The sequence below is a fragment of the Helicoverpa armigera genome, chromosome 5 (genome assembly GCF_030705265.1).
Source record: "Helicoverpa armigera isolate CAAS_96S chromosome 5, ASM3070526v1, whole genome shotgun sequence".
Taxonomy (NCBI): domain Eukaryota; kingdom Metazoa; phylum Arthropoda; class Insecta; order Lepidoptera; family Noctuidae; genus Helicoverpa; species Helicoverpa armigera.
Genome location: NC_087124.1, coordinates 5,498,876 through 5,515,700, shown reverse-complemented (window position 1 = coordinate 5,515,700; position 16,825 = coordinate 5,498,876). Strand labels below are relative to the sequence as shown.

The 16,825-nt window shown below is 32.7% G+C and overlaps 1 protein-coding gene across 7 annotated transcripts in view; it reads left to right on the top strand.

Moving 5' to 3' along the window:
- LOC110377462 (protein tramtrack, alpha isoform) overlaps positions 1–13,336 on the top strand; it is a 30,699-nt gene extending 17,363 nt beyond the window's left edge. For 5 of the 7 annotated variants that reach the window (XM_049842586.2, XM_049842585.2, XM_049842583.2 and 2 more), the window contains exons 3-5: positions 11,818–12,261; positions 12,425–12,661; positions 12,774–13,336. In XM_049842586.2, coding sequence (XP_049698543.2) covers positions 11,818–12,261; positions 12,425–12,661; positions 12,774–12,961 — 869 coding nt within the window. In that variant the 3' untranslated portion in view covers positions 12,962–13,336. Of the gene's footprint in view, positions 1–230; positions 6,084–6,467; positions 10,327–11,817; positions 12,262–12,424; positions 12,662–12,773 lie in introns of those variants that run through there. The other 2 variants (XM_021336800.3, XM_021336421.3) reach the window with 2 other exon arrangements.
- Positions 13,337–16,825: the final 3,489 nt, after the last annotated feature.

The window sequence follows — 16,825 nt, the reverse complement described above, 5'->3', positions numbered from 1 at the left end:
CTTTCCTTGGTAATAAAGCAATTGGAAATATTCTGGTGGCTTGCCACTCACCTAAACTTAACGTAGGTTCGTCATTTGTATAAGCTTAATTTAAGATATAAGTCCTAAGAATAAAGGAGAAGAATATTCTGCGTCTCACTAAAATATTTCCAATGATGTTGTCGAGTGAAATAAATAGAAATATGATTATTTCAATACGTATAAATTGAGACCTGAAACCAACTTTTCAGATCCTGAAAAACCACCAAAAGAAGAAATACAACAAAACTTTTCAACAAACGGGCCCGTACTTTCCATAGAGAATGGATCTATAAAACAAGAACCCGCAGCTGAGCTTAACGACGGTTACAATGAACCAATCGAATATAAATACAATCCTGACCGAAGCCGCGAGAACTCTAATTCACAGGAAGGCCCTATTAAAGACACAGAAGACAAAAACAGACTAGGTCGTAACTTAAAGCCAAAGAATAGTAAAAAATTGCTACCCCAAATGTCAAAAATTAGAGCTCGAAACTTGTTCAATCAACTTTCTGGGCTTTCCAGTTTAAATCCCGCGCTGAGTACGTTCGATAAATTCCCCCCAGACCCGGTTCTGATGCCAGCTCTCGCCACACAGCTTTTCGCCGCTGAATTGGAGCAAAATAACCTCAACATGGCTAATAACGAGGTATCCGATTTAGCGCAGACCAACTGGGAACATCGTATATTCCCTTCGCCTATAAGGAAGGCAAATATGGGTAGTGTCGGTAATTATCACGAGGAGACCAACGAGTCTGTGAGAGATTATTGCATAAAAGAAGGAGAAAATGTATTCAGATGTAAAATATGCGCGAGAGTCTACACGCATATAAGTAATTTCTGTAGGCACTACGTCACTTCTCACAAGAAAGATGTAAAAGTTTTCCCATGTCCCATTTGCTTCAAAGAGTTCACTCGAAAAGATAACATGATCGCTCACTTGAAGATCATTCACAAAAATCAGCCGAATGCTAACGAGCAGATGGCGAAGCAGGAGTCTTAATGTATTCACAAGTTTTAGATTGTCGACAACACTCAGTAGTACTCTTTGTCGCAGATGTATTAAGATCTGATTAGCCAGAGTAGAATTTATTCATGTTATACGTTAACTTAAAATTTGGATTTTCAATAGTTTAATAAAGCGTAGATTGCGTATTGAGTAAGCGTTCGAGCTCTAAGTTTCATACATATGTCAATAAGTTTGTTGATATTAGACGACTCCGGTCGTTTGTTGTTAATATATTTATCTCTTTATTTATATTGTTCCATTTGTTTCTCAGAGTGCTGACTTCAAAGAGATTTATAAAATTTTCTATGATTTACTTGTTATTTTGCACTTAACTTGTTACTTAATTTTATTAGTTACAACATTTTCAGGGTACAAAATAAACTACTCATGGTGATCGTAAATTCAAAAGTAGTGTAATTTTTATGTGCTGAATATTAATGCAATTCTCATTGAACTGAATTAGTTAGTTTAAGTTTAGTTAATATATTTATGAGTTATTGCAATGGCATAGTCTTTTTGTAAATCGAGGGTGGTGTTGCGACGGAGTTAGGCATCAGCGCTGTTGAGTATCACAAGAGGCTAAACTATCTCTTTATAAAAAGACTTGATAACAAAATGCCATTGCGTAAGTAGTAGCGGAAAATGCATTTTCATTTAACTTGCCTTAATAGTGATCTTAGTTGTAGATGACGATTTGACTTCTTCGAAGTAAAACTCAACACAGGCTATGATTTTATTTTGTAGAGTTTGTTAAGAATAATTTATAATAGTTTATCAATGTTGAAATATTTGGTTGTAAATGTTATTATGCTATTCAAATATCTACTTATTTAAATCGCTTAAATTATACAATAGAATCTATAGAATAGTTGGTACACAGTATCAAAGGCGAACACTGTAGAATGCCAACACTTGATGGTTAATGTTCAGTTCCTGAATAATCAACAGAGCCCCAAATCATTTAGATATTTTAATAAAAGTTTTTAATTCGTAACATAAAAATATAATAGGATTATTATTACTTTGTTAAATGATTAAATTATTTACGCATATGAAATATCTATTTGTCAAAGACAATACAACAAATACTGTAGCTAATGTTATAAAGGTTATTAGATCGCGAACTGCATCCGTTGTGGGGCATGCCTTCAATGCAGCCGCGCTCAGGACTAAGTTGAATGTGCACTGCGGCCATTGTCAACTGTGTGTATCGGAGCCAGCGGGCGCAGTCGCGATATTATAACCGCAATCACAAACACATCTACCTTATTCACATTTGAGTTACTATCGAAAACAACTTTAAACAAATGTAACATATTATATATTTTAAAGGTTGACGTTTAAATTGTATATATTGAAATGATACAACAAGGCGTTGTTGTTAAAGTGATCTTAGCAAGGTGCTTTGAATGAAGTTTATATGTAACTGGAATCATGAGATGATTTGTAAATTCTATTTTAGTAGAAAACAAAATGCCTTAAATATAAAGTAAGGAACGGTACTTATAAATTATTTACTTAGTTAAATTTAGAGGCAAAAGTAGTCTTCCATGTAAAGATAGCGACACGTTTTCATATTTCAATTAAAACGAGAAAGTAAAATTGTTTTAAATAAGTAGGTATTGTATAAAATGAGTTTATATGGATGATAGGTATCTACTTCAATAGGTAGGTACGTATATTATGTTGTCGACCCAGAAACCAAATTCTCCAATTATAATAACGTAGGTCCAGGGAACGCTTGCCTATTAGTGTGCCTTTACTTGTATATTAATAAGTTTAATATTTATCGACTACTAGACTACTAAGAAATTTCAAAAATGTTATGTATTATTTATTTTCATTATTCAGAGTTTACAATGTCTACTTTAAGAAGCTTCCTTAGGAGTTTAGAAACCTTTTAGGCCCAAGTAGTTAAATTAAACGATGTAATTAAAATTAAGAATATATCATCTCATGTTTTCCATTTTGTTTGGAAATCGGAACAACTCGTCAATGTTATTTACAAAGTGAATATAAAAATTCGTAATTTTCGAGGCGTCAGGTCTTGATAATCAATATTAAGACTGTTAAAATTCATAAAAACGAATTTATTGTACCTACCTTTCATAAATCTTTATACGAAATTTACCTTGAACACTGATAGGTACTTAAAAAGGAAATTTAGACTTAATAATGGTGAGGCTATTATTGATCGATGAAACAAATCACTTACATTATGATAGTCAATTTAGCCAGTGCCTAAGCTTAACCTGTTCATTTTTAGTGAACCTAAATACTACATGAACATCATATTTATTGTATTATCTACTATGTATAACATATAAATCTAATATTTTGGTTTTAAATCTATTTAATAATTACATAATTGTATCAGTTTTAAGTCTTAAATTCAAGAAAGATTAATTATTTATTTTTCAATTCCGTATATTTATTATATTATGTAATATTATCAACTCACTAATAAATAATTTTATTATTTGTTAATGTTATATCATAATTGGTGCTAAATTATACTTAAGAAAATGTCACATGTGATGTGACATAAAATGGATTGTCCCTAAAATATACATAATATTATATATTGTTTGTTGATATTGTTGTTTTAAAAGCATGTATGTAAGAACATTATAGTCAGTCGTTACATTTATCCGTTGACAAAGTTATGGGACTTAAACATTCGCAATTATGTCATTCAAATGTTATATATTATTATTTCTGATTGAAACAAAATAATAAGAATATACCTATCTATTACATTTGACTATACAACCTTAAAGCAATATTTACTTTGTAATAATTACATGAATTACTTACAAATATTAAATTGAAAGATACTTTACCATTGACGACATAGAATTTTTACTTGGATTCAAATAGATGATAATTTTAATCTCATATAAATTACTTCCGGATAACAAAACAACTATAGTTTTTCTGTATAATAAATTATGTACTTAATACGGGTTTCTTGAGGGATTGGTCAAGTTGTTCAATGTAAAGCACCGGTAATACCGAGATAGATGCTTATGTACCTAGGTGCCTACAACTTGTACCTATGAATTTTCGGCACAACAGCTGCCAATATGTTTTTGTTTATAGTACCTAATCATAATTATATATTTGTAGAAAATAAGGACATTTTATGTTGCCTATAAACCAATTCCTCAAACAAACCACGAACGATAAGTTGTTAACTTTTACTCAAAAGAGTTTTATTAAATCTGCAGATAAATTAAATATATTTAAATTATATATCGACTTATCAAAACTCACACGACAATTATAATAATATTTATAGAATTTAGCCAAATGTTAAGCAAATCCATATTTTTTTGTTATTTGCACTTAGACAATAGAAAATGCAAAGAGTATGTTTAGATAAATTTAGAATTGAAAGTTACACGACATAGAATATTTGTTAATGAAACAAAATACAATGGTATACAATAAGGTGTTAATTACTATTTTTAGAAACTTTAAAGAAAATAATAAAAGTTACAGCAAAAACAGCCAATATTTTAATGTTTCTTACTTATTATTTTGTTTTGATTCTCTATTGTTATTTTAAGTTTTCACCTGTTTGATTTTATTAATTGTGAAGTTAAAAAGGTCTACGATCTTTCACTTGTATATTTAAATTGTATTTATTGTTTAAACGTTATTGTACCTATTGTACTATTGGCGTATAGCATATCGCTAAACGTTGTAATACCTAGTAGACATGGAATGTCTTGTCTTGCCGTTTGATTTCATACTAAACTTGGTGACACGATAATCATACTTATGTGGTCTGTCACCCGTGATTTATACAGCAACGATGACGAATACTAACGATTTCAACAATATTTTATTATTTTTTATATTTAAATATGTAGTAGCAAAGTAACAACACGGGTTATTAGTAAAGAGTAGATTAAAAGTTAAGTTATTTATAATATTATAGACATTAATAGTGTTGTTGACGATGGAGTGACATGAGAACACTGTATAGAGATGTTACTTAGTCACGCAGAGAGGACTGAACAGGTACGTTGTCCTATGACGCTACTCTCACGTTTCGTAGATGGTGTGGTTAGAGCTAGATTACGTTTAATGCTTTCTATGTTGCTCAAATTGATGCTCTGCAATGAACAAAGTATTGATTTGTTGGTCCAGTACAAATTGTTGCTTTTTATTTTTTATTTATACCATATTCTTAGATATTTCTGATGCAATATTATCCAGATATTGATTAATGAGGCTAATAACATGTTCCTGATTTTTTTATCCAAACATGATTGTATCTTTTGGCTTATTTTTCTCTGTATGTCCATATTCATACAATATATTGGCAGCTATTTTTTCGAATTATGTTTCTCGTGTTAAACGAATGAACTACACAACTGCTATAAGTTTAATGTTACTTTTCAACTATAAACCCACCTTATGTGATCTTAAGAGCTTAAGTTAACTGAAGTGTTATTTTTATAATTATGTACCTACTACTGAACTTGCCGAAATAGTTCCAAATGCAAACACTTGAGTCCTATTATGTCATAGTGAAATCTATTCTTTTTTGTTATTATTTTTTAATTTATTAATTTATGGTTACTTTAAAATAGTGTAAGCAGTTTGACTTTGCTACAAGTTCATGTTTTAAATTAAACATCAGATAATTTTATTGAACACACCCTCTGTTATCTTTTGAAATTTATTTGCTTAGTGAGTTTTAATTTATAGGACTGATGATTTAAATTTTGGTTAATATATATACACTTAGTACATATATTCCAAAATTGATATTATTTCACATTTTTCTAGTTTTAAATGTTTTATTTTGGATGCATCTCATGGACAAGCTTACCATTTATAGGATCGTCATAAGTTATTGACTGGTGCTATGTTAAATTGACAAGATTATTTCTGTATATCGAATGGCAGCTATTTTAAATTGAATATAATTATTGTAAACTTGTCCACGGAATGATTTCATGAATCGTGGTTTTTCATTTTAATCATGGTGTAATAAATTTCGTCATTCAATTTGAACAAATAAAGTTAATATATTTTCTGTTCGTTTTTTTCTTAATTTCATCGTTCTTTTGATTTATTCACCTTATTGTTAGCCCATGCATATATACCGATTTATCCTTTTTTTGCAAACACTTTTGTGCCTATAGACGTTGTGCAGTAAGTTGAGAACCGTAGGCAGGTAAATAAAGGACAATCCCAAAGGGCATCACGTAGTTTGATTTAATGTCGGCTTCAAATCAAACATTCAGAATGCAGTAATTATTAAAAATAATATTTTGAAGCAATGTCTTGATTTATCTCTTTTGTTATAGTTCACAATGTATCAATGGAGTTGTCCTTTTAAACTTTTAGTAATGAAATAATAAACGATACAATTGATTAATTATAATGTCATACTAATTAAGAAAACATTTTTTTTCAGGACGTGGAAGCCCTGATTCGGAAAACAAGGACATGAAATATTCTCGATCATCCCCATCAAATGATGGATCAGGAAAAATCCGCGTGAATCCGGCAACACAGGCTTCTACTTCGAATGAGTATCAAAACGACTCCATAAACAACAACACGTTACAGACCGGCAGCAGCCAAATGCAGAGGCCAGCAGTCAGAAGAAGAATAAGAAGAAGAGCTAACTCAGCATCGAATGACCCCGCCGAGCAGTTGACGGAAATGTCTGTTAGAGGCCTCAATCTATTCAGATACGCGTCAGTCAACGAAGGGGTGTACCAGTGCACGGAGTGCGCTAAGGAGAACATCCAAAAAACCTTCAAAAACAAATATTCATTCCAGAGGCACGCCTTCCTCTACCACGAGGGTCATCAAAGGAAAGTATTCCCGTGTCCCGTTTGTTGTAAGGAATTTTCTAGGCCCGACAAAATGAAGAACCACATGAAAACGACGCACGACTGCTACGTGCCAAAAGATTGCGTGTATCCGCCAAACGCCTACTTCCTGATACCGGGCATGGAAGGCCAGCTTCCTCCCGGCATCAAGGTGGAGGCGATGGGCTCGGGCTCTCCCCACGGCTCCACGCCTTCCCACTCCTCGCCTGACCCTGCGCAAGTCTAAGTGAGTGACGGGTTTCCGCTGGATTATTGTTGATTCCACGTAAACATGAAAACTTTTCCTTTGGCTAGTTTGTAGGTCGTCAAGATATAGAATTTTCGATTATAGTATTTGTTCTATTTTTGGAGTAAAATTTTCATGTACATTTTTACATTGTACGTTTACATATTTCCAAGAATACTGTTATGCATTTAATAACGAATGTTTGTTACATAAAATAAAGCTCATTATGTTATCTTGTTTAAAAGTATGGTTGTGCAAATATTAGACAATAATATACAATGTAATATTTGAGGCCAGTTACTGCGTGTTGAATTTAACTTGTTTTTGAAATTTAAGCATTTGTAGGTGCTACAAAAGTCTGAAACGTGCCTTCCATTTACGCAGATTATTAAACTATATAATTCTAAATGAGTTGTCGCCTAAAGTGCCTAAAAATACTTATACATAGTTATTCGAGATACCGCAAGACACCAACCAAAGACTGTATTACAAGTAAAACTTATTTTTATGTTGTCTATGTTCGCAAAATTGCAACATTACAGGTATGTGATCGGAAATCAGGGAGCGGGACGATAAGGCACGCACGACATGTCTCGGCTGAGTCCACGAGCCCGTCACATAGTACGATTATTGCGACAATTATCAGTATCACTCGCAAGCATTAATAAAAATAGATATATTTAATTATATTGAAACCTTTTCTTTCTTATTAAAGACTTATATAAAATAGATTATATTAAAAATATTTGTCTACCTATATTAGTGAGCCTACTGTTATGTACGTTAAGTACGTATTTGATTGAATCTATTTTAACAAGAGAAGTGTAGTGGGGAAATATCAATATGTTAACATTAACTTAATAGTGCCATAGCACAATTTTAATTCATTTTTGTATAATGTTTAATATTACTAAAGTTTCCAACTCTTATTATTTCACTTTTAGATTATATTTAGTGGATAGCGGAGAAGTCCTGGATAATATTCTAGGACCTATAACAAAATCAGCAGTTCTTCCATTGATAAGGGAAATAATATTTGTTAGGTAATGTTAATGTAACGCCTAATGTTCATTTATATTGTTAAGGTCTATTTCGGAGTGATTTATGCCTAATCTACGTTAGTGACCGACTTTAAAACTAGCAGGTCATGTATTTGTCGCGTATTTTTTAAGTTCACGTTTTGAAAAATTAAGAAGATACCTTTATGAGATCGATTAATGTTTTTTTTTTCTGATTGGATACTAAAATAGATTAGATTTTATTATAAATATTATTTCTACTTAAAGCATTAATCGGTAATAAAATTGAGTTTCGGTATTTTAAAATTTAGCGCACAACTTGATTTTAGTTTCATTTTTAGATATCTACGTTAAGTTTAAAGAAATAAGATTTGTTAGATCACGTTCTTGTATATAGTTTAACTGTGTATTACATAAATATTTAGGATATATAGTCGCCGACAAGGTATTAACAATTTGCAGTGTGATTTTTATATAAGTAGGTACGTCAGCGCCAGTCAATCGCACAAATAAACTCAACGTCAAGAGATACGTTGATATTTTTTTGAAAAGGATTAGGTTTTTGTTTATATTTTATTTCCTTTTATTTTTCGCCACTTCTGTTTCGATTAGCTATCTTAAAAATCGCTCTGTTACTCACTATCGAGTTCATAGGCTTTCTCAAGTTGGAGGAGAATTTGATTTGATTCGTCTATTTGTCTCTATTATTTGAAGTGGTGAAGTGTTATGCCTATCTATTATCTTTTTTGTAGTATTTTATTTTGTGATATTAGTGCTAACTAAGTTGGCGATCATGTTCATTGTTGAGTTATTGTAATTCTTACTTTCTCACTTCTAAACACGTGCTGCAAGGCAGCCTTATTTTACGTTTACTGCAAAATGCATCGCTAAAATAGTTTACTTTGTGAATAAAGTATTACGGGATCCAGTATGCGTCATTTGGTAAAATTATCGGCGATTTAAACTTTTGTTATTTTAATTATTCCTTATTACAAAATTATGAAAAAAGTAATATGCACAAAACTTCATAATATCTAACCATTATTTGGTAATTATGTAAAATATTTGCTAATAATTATGTTATCTTTTTATGGCTATCTTAATTTCGTTTAAATTTCTCTTCGTAATTTTTTTTTCTGCAAATATCTAGGTATTGTCAGACCTACCCTTAATAAGCACTTCAGAAAGGTAATTATTACGCCTACTTTGTAATGGCAATAATACGCTACTTGTATACTATGTTATATGTATAAAAATCTTCTAGAGGTTTAAAAAATGTTTATTATTAACTAATATTGCAAGAGAAGTTTTCTATTTAGGTTCGTGTCAAGTGCAATGATTATATGCAAGTGTTGATTTTTTTCTATATTCTATTGATTTTTACTCGATGTCCATAACTAACGATTACCTAATTACATACTTATTACTTGAGTTTATTAGACTGAAGGAGGACATTAGAGCTATTAGATTCCGTCGTACTTCTGACTATATGACCAGTTATCGGTATCGAGTATTAATAGTTTACTATCGTTCACCATTTATATTTCTCAAACAATTTAATTAACATATTAAAGAAATAACTTTATCTATTCATTCAATCAAATTATTTTAAGTCAACATTTTGAGAGATTCTTACCAATTAGTCGTTCAAAAGTAGATTTCATTTTTAACATTGATTTTATTAATGTATGTATGTATCTCTGTACTTTCCAAACCGTCAGTAATAAATACATCTCTGTTTTATAAGATGCGCCATACTAAAATATGTTTTTTTTTTGTATTTCGACTACTCCTACAATATTGTAATGATTATAGTGATTTAAGAACGTTAGATATTCGATAGTTTATATTAACAATTACTATTAACAAAATTACTACCACAGTCTAACTGATAAATTTAATAGTTTACCTATACTATGTAATTATCGTTGCAAACATCAAAGCTTTAACAATAAATTGATGAGAACGAGACAAAAGTTTATTTTTATTGTAACAAAAATATAGTAGTTATATTTTAAAGAAAGGATCTTACCAACACATATTGAGTAATTATTGTGAAAACATTTACCTACACTACGAATAAAACTATAAAAATAATCAAATGTCTTTAATTACCTCCACCAAACATATACCTACATTACATGTAGGTACCTACCTGCCTTTTTGTAATATTTGATTAGTCCCAATTTATAGCCCGGTCAAAATAGACATATGAAATAACAAAAATTCCCACAGAGCTGATTTTTGGTGGAGAGCTAGATTTGATCATTATAAATAAAATACTAAAAGTCCCTATCGATCCCATGTGTGCGTCAAAAGTTATTCGAGGTCAAATGTCAAAATTTTAGGTTTTTTGATTTTTTTTCGAAAACGGTAAGTTTTATCAAAAAAACACATCAGACCAAAATTGTAGATCTTTAAATTTTCTACAAAAATGACATTAACAGTTTTCTCCTAAATCTTACCATTTCTGAGATATAGCGATTCAAAGAGTCACACTATACATGATATGCACATATAAGCCACGTACATGCGAGGGCTGCCTTTAAGTTGTATCGTTTGAAATAAGTACAGACAATCTAATAAGTTAATACCATTTATTGTTTTTCAAAGAATTCTCTGCGATATTTAATGCACTTTAGCACGCATTAAACCCAGTTCTTGAAACATTGATTCCATTCTAAAGTGGGGGTAGTCAAATTGGCCGATTTGTACCTTCCTTCCAACCCCAGTCTTCTGGATAAAAATGGAAATGTCGAAGGAAAATAAGCGTGCGATAATTTTCTACAACTTTAAAAGCGCATTGTCGCGACTTCAGCGCTTTAAAAAAAATTGTTCTGTGTTTAATGATGCAGAACCATGCCTTAGGACTGCAGTACGCTCATATTTAGGATTTAAAAGTGGGCAATCTAGCCTTAGAGACAAGCCACTTGAAGGTAGTTCAAACCCGATATGACCCAAGATAATATCGAGGCTATGCGGCAGTTAATTGTCGCAGACCAACATGTAACATACCGTGACATAGATCCGTGGGCATAACGATTGTTTTACATTCCACAAAATTAAGTAAAGTCTTCGTGGTAAACTTTTCAGCACACCTGAAAAGGCTGTTGACTCATACAAATCGGCCAATTTGACTACCCCCACTTCAGAATGGAATAAATGTTTCAAGAACTGGGTTTAATGCGTGCTAAAGTGCATTAAATATCGCAGAGAATTCTTTGAAAAACAATAAATGGTATTAACTTATTAGATTGTCTGTACTTATTTCAAACGATACAACTTAAAGGCAGCCCTCGCATGTACGTGGCTTATATGTGCATATCATGTATAGTGTGACTCTTTGAATCGCTATATCTCAGAAATGGTAAGATTTAGGAGAAAACTGTTAATGTCATTTTTGTAGAAAATTTAAAGATCTACGATTTTGGTCTGATGTCTTTTTTTGATAAAACTTACCGTTTTCGAAAAATAATCAAAAAACCTAAAATTTTGACATTTGACCTCGAATAACTTTTGACGCACACATGGGATCGATGGGGACTTTTAGTATTTTATTTATAATGATCAAATCTAGCTCTCCACCAAAAATCGGCTCTGTGGGAATTTTTGTTATTTGACCACTACTTTTATGTCTATTTTGACCGGGCTATTAATAAAAATAAATAATTTTGAAATTAGAACTTCCAGAGTACCACTACACATTTGACTATGATGGCGAGAATGGCAGCATCCCTATAATAACCCTCGAAGTAATGTCTGACTCATCTAACCCCGAACCGATCATATCCAACTACGTTGACGCAGCTACGACTAGCGGCCATATCGATGACGCACTGACCAAGGATACTGGAGTTCATTTTCTGACCGAGCAGATGCACGATCATGCTCCTAAACAAGAAGTGAATAAAGAGGAAGGGAAAGAGGGATCGAAAGGGCGGCATGAATTGTTGGAGTACATGCTGCGGACCGACGGGAGTGTCATCTGCAAGTTGTGCGGGGAAGTGCTGCAGAGCCGCACGCACTGGTACAGACACAAGTACAAGCGACACGCTGCACAGCCGACCAACCCCGCCCCACTATTCCAATGCGAACAATGTTTCGTCTATTTTAAAAGCAGAAAAGGTAAGAACCATATTTACTGTCAAACTCAAATCTATAGTCAGCAAATCAAAATATAGATAAGAAATTGAAATCCATATCGATTTCTAAACATACATTACACATTAGGTACACTCAGTGCCCTGGAATCATTTTAATAATAAAATAAACGAATAAATAATTTCAGGATATATCGGACACATAGCAAGTAGACACAGTGAACTATTATCAGATGCCAGTCCAGTTTTAACTAACACGCCAGCGGAACCTCTTGGGACAGACCATCCGCAGCCGGTTGCACAGGAGCCGAAGGAGGAACCTGATCCAGAATTGGTGCTACCGAAGTCAAGCGTGCCTAACTATCAGACATCTGTAGTAAAACACACAACGAAGGCAGAAACTAAAAAGTCGTATCGAACCAAAGGTAATGTGATCTTTGCTATGACAAGTAAACTGTGAGCCAGGGTTTCTAAATGCCACCTTTAGTCTTGGGATTGACAAGCAGACCAAAAAGATGTGTTTTTCACTGGTTTCAGAACACATAGTGAACCAAGCAGACTGGGAAGAAAAACGTTCTCGGGAGGAAAAATTGGTGGCTGACATCATAGACCGGGTACGCCGAGAGTGTGAAGCGCAGCCAACTCAAACTGCACCAGCTCGACGCAGCTACTCGCGGCGTGCAACAGTCATGCACACGTTGCGACAAACAGACGCCCTGACGTAAGCACGACACTCGAAGTTCCTGTAGGATAGCTTTAATATTAAGACAAACAGCGTCTGTTACAAAACGTGTGGATATACTGAATTACTCAAAATACGACTTATTTTGCTATGCAGTACTGCAATATCCAGTAGTCTGGGTACCTACTGAGCGAGAAAATTAATTAGGTGTTAGTGAGGCACACGTTAAAACTGTTATTTTAAAAGCGACTTGCCTTAGTTACCTGTCAACCATTTATTAATTAATGCTGTTCCACGTACCTACGTCTGGCTACACTGTGGGTTCAGCATCATTTTCAGCGAAGCGACTGATTGAATTCAAATGACCCTCATTCTTAATAGCACTTAATAAAAGATGTCTTATCGGCCTAACAAAGTGAAAAATTACATTACACTTGCTCATGTTTTGTGCCAGTCAATAAAGTCTAGAGTCAAGAGTCAGTCAGTTAAGAGTCAGCTCTATTATCTAAGTAGGAACGTATGCGTTACAAAAAGTTGTAAATAAAGTATTCTGTGCCAATTGCTAACAAAATTGATGTGCCAACTAAATTTCAGATCATGTAAATACATTACATATTACAATCTTAACTAATTAATATTACTATCAATGTCTATCCAATATGAATATTAATTTTTGTGAAATATTTGTAGTCAATCTAGGTTAATTCAAACCATGTCTAAAATCGTCATTAATGTGACATGTTCCTATTCGTTCCATTGGAAATTCATATCAACCGTATGTGAAATACTTACCTAATTATAAACTATTTCTGACTAAGGATATGTTTGGTTTCACACTAGGCATAAAGTTAACGTCCGATTCAAATCTGTGATGATCGGAGACGGAAAACTACAGCTGAATTCAGATACTGCTTTTAGCACTACCATATATTCATTGGCTGACGTGATGGACGGATGCAACTGAACCGTACTATCACGGATTAGAATCGAACACTCTGAAATCGCAGAGACACGTCAGAGATCTCCTCTTCCTCTCCAGTAAAATATACAAAAATAATTTGATTGCCATTGTCATTAAACTATCATCTACTTTTACCTTCTATATCAAACCCATAGATTAAATTTTACGTACTTAACTGTAACTAATTCTGTCCTGAATTCGTCTATGTTGAATTTATTATTATAATGGCTATAAATATAGGAACGAAATGTGAGACTGAAAGTAAGAATAGACAGTTAGATTCTCCTGAAATGCCTACGTTACTAGCAAATGTAAGGGAGTAGAATTACTGATCAGCGATAAGTACCGTATTCTACACTTTTATCATAATTTTATTATCTACTACGTCACGTGTTTTAAATGAAGCGGATAGTTTTTATTATGTACATTAATTATTATTATTTAGGTACAAATAGAAGAAAAACAACTTATGTGGAAATGTAAATGTAATCCTGCATCAGGATCGCAATTTCTGTTAATTCAATTGCGTTCGTTCTTTCATAGTTAAGTAATGGGGGAAATCTCATAGATTATTACCATCTCATTGATTGATGTTAATGACTACATACCTATGTAGGTATGTCCTAAGATCCTCTTTTTAAAACTACCTATATATTATTTTATATCGTTTAGTGTAGCATCGCGAATGGACAATAATTAGTTATTTATTTTGTGATGTTCTTTTTTGTATTGCTTGTACACTGTGTTTGCGATCAAAATAATAGAACGCCGGCATCGGGGACAGGGTCAAACTTTCAGCAGTTGGAGGACGTATTATAAGACCAGCACCAGCAGCATCGAAGATACCTACTTATGTACTCCTCTCAGCATTTTAAACAATCCTTGAAGACTCACATCTCAGGATCTTAGTCCTTCGCATCCCTTGGTCTTTTGTGACACCGACAAGCCAATTATCTCACGTGCCAAATTGTTAAGAAAGATTGATAAAGAAATAAGCTTGTTTTAATTGAGAGCGTTATTTTCTTAATAATAATTGATACTCCAAATAAACCGTATTTAGAATTAAAATTACACCTAACTATTATTAACTTAAATGTGTCAAACCTGTAAATATTAAATATCTTATATACAAAAACTGTGATGAATGTGGCTCAGAAATATACGTATTAAGTAACTTACCTGATTGTTTGATTTTAATTAAGGCAATAAGTAGGTATTCCAGCGTGTAGTAGATACGTTACTGTACCGTAACCTTGGGATTTGATTTACTTGAATTCTCTATTACCTACAAGAACGTTTTCCTGGACTTTTTTCAGGTTTATTATTTCTTGAGGATCTATCCTACGATTTGCAGACTTGACAAGTCAAAACAAAAATTCCTTCGTTCCTTTTTGAAAGTTCGCTATTTTTTAAACTTTTGTTCGGTCACCAGTATCATATAGAAACACATTGATATAAAACCTGTACAGTGGGTACCTTCTTCTAGAGTTCTTTTTGTAATTTAGTTCTTTCTCTATTGTTTTTCTTTTCGTGGTTAAGTGCATGCTATCTACCAGGGCCAGGGCTTAAATGAAAATACTGAAATATTGGACAAATATTAAACAGTCTGCTTAGTCCTACTTAGTACTCTATGTTGAAGCCAAAAAAGTAGTCCGTCTAGACTCTAGACGCGTCATAACAAAATCTCAGAATGACGGACGAGTACGAGGCGAGGTGTGACCAGTCCTTAAAACATAGATAATGTAGTAAATAACATTATCTATGTTTTAAGGACTTATCTGTGAACAACATTGAGCATTGTCAATGTCAATGTCAAATAGCATTAGAATTTTGACATGTTATGATTTTTGCAATGCTTATTTCAAAGATTTCAAAACAAATTGAAAATATTCAGTTCAATTAAGAGAATTCGATTTTTGAAGAATATACGTACTTACTAAACTTTAACTATGCCTCAAGTATTTCAAGTCTTACGATGTTATAAATGTTTGGTCTTCCAGGTAAGATGCTTCACCAATGGGTATTGAATTGTTCACGATTCATTTTTCTATTGCGTATTCTAGTTGTACATTTTTACTATCTTAGGTCCACCAAACAAAGAAATCAAATAAATGGGAATGTAAGTTGTGTGGTGAAAAGCAATCGATCAAAAGACATTATGGAATAGGCACAGCCAAAGATTGTAGATTACACGTTCAAAAACTAAACGGCATGAGAGGTGAATTAGACGGCCTTAAAAACGAATCAAATAATAGTGACAGCAGTGAAACTGAAGAAAACATAGAGCCGGTTAAAGCACCTGTAAAGAATGATTACTCACCCTTGAAAAACAGTAAGTGGTCTAACTACGTGGAAGAAACTGAAAACGTTCAGAATAGTGATGAAAAGATGTCCTTAGGGGATGCAGAAGTAGTGTTGGAAATTCCACAAAAGCGGAGAAAAAGATTTCAAAACGTCACTAAGAAATATCCTAAGATTACACCATCCGATCATGTGGGTATTCAGGAAAATTTAAATGATCAAATTGCATTACCTGAAACTAGACCAATTGCTAGCAATTGTACAGTCAGCTTTGATCAAAAAACCTCAGATCTAAGTTCTCATTCCAAACACCAAAATGAAGTAGAACCTTTTAAAAGTAGGAATAGTAATAAGAAGTTTGTTCCACCAATAGTAAATAAAAATTCAAAATGGGCACAGTTTACTGATGATGCAGATCAAAGTCAACAGTCAGTTATAGAACCTTCAGAAAGTATTGAAACATCTCAAAATAATGTGCTGTTTTCATTATGTGATGATACCGATCTTGATAATATTTTAGATTTTTAAATGTCCCTTATGTGTCTTATTTCAATATCTATATCTGAGTGAGTATTTTAAGAGGACAAATTTGTATCAAATCTGCATATGTTATGTTTTTAGTTAAGAAGAATTATTAAAAGGCAA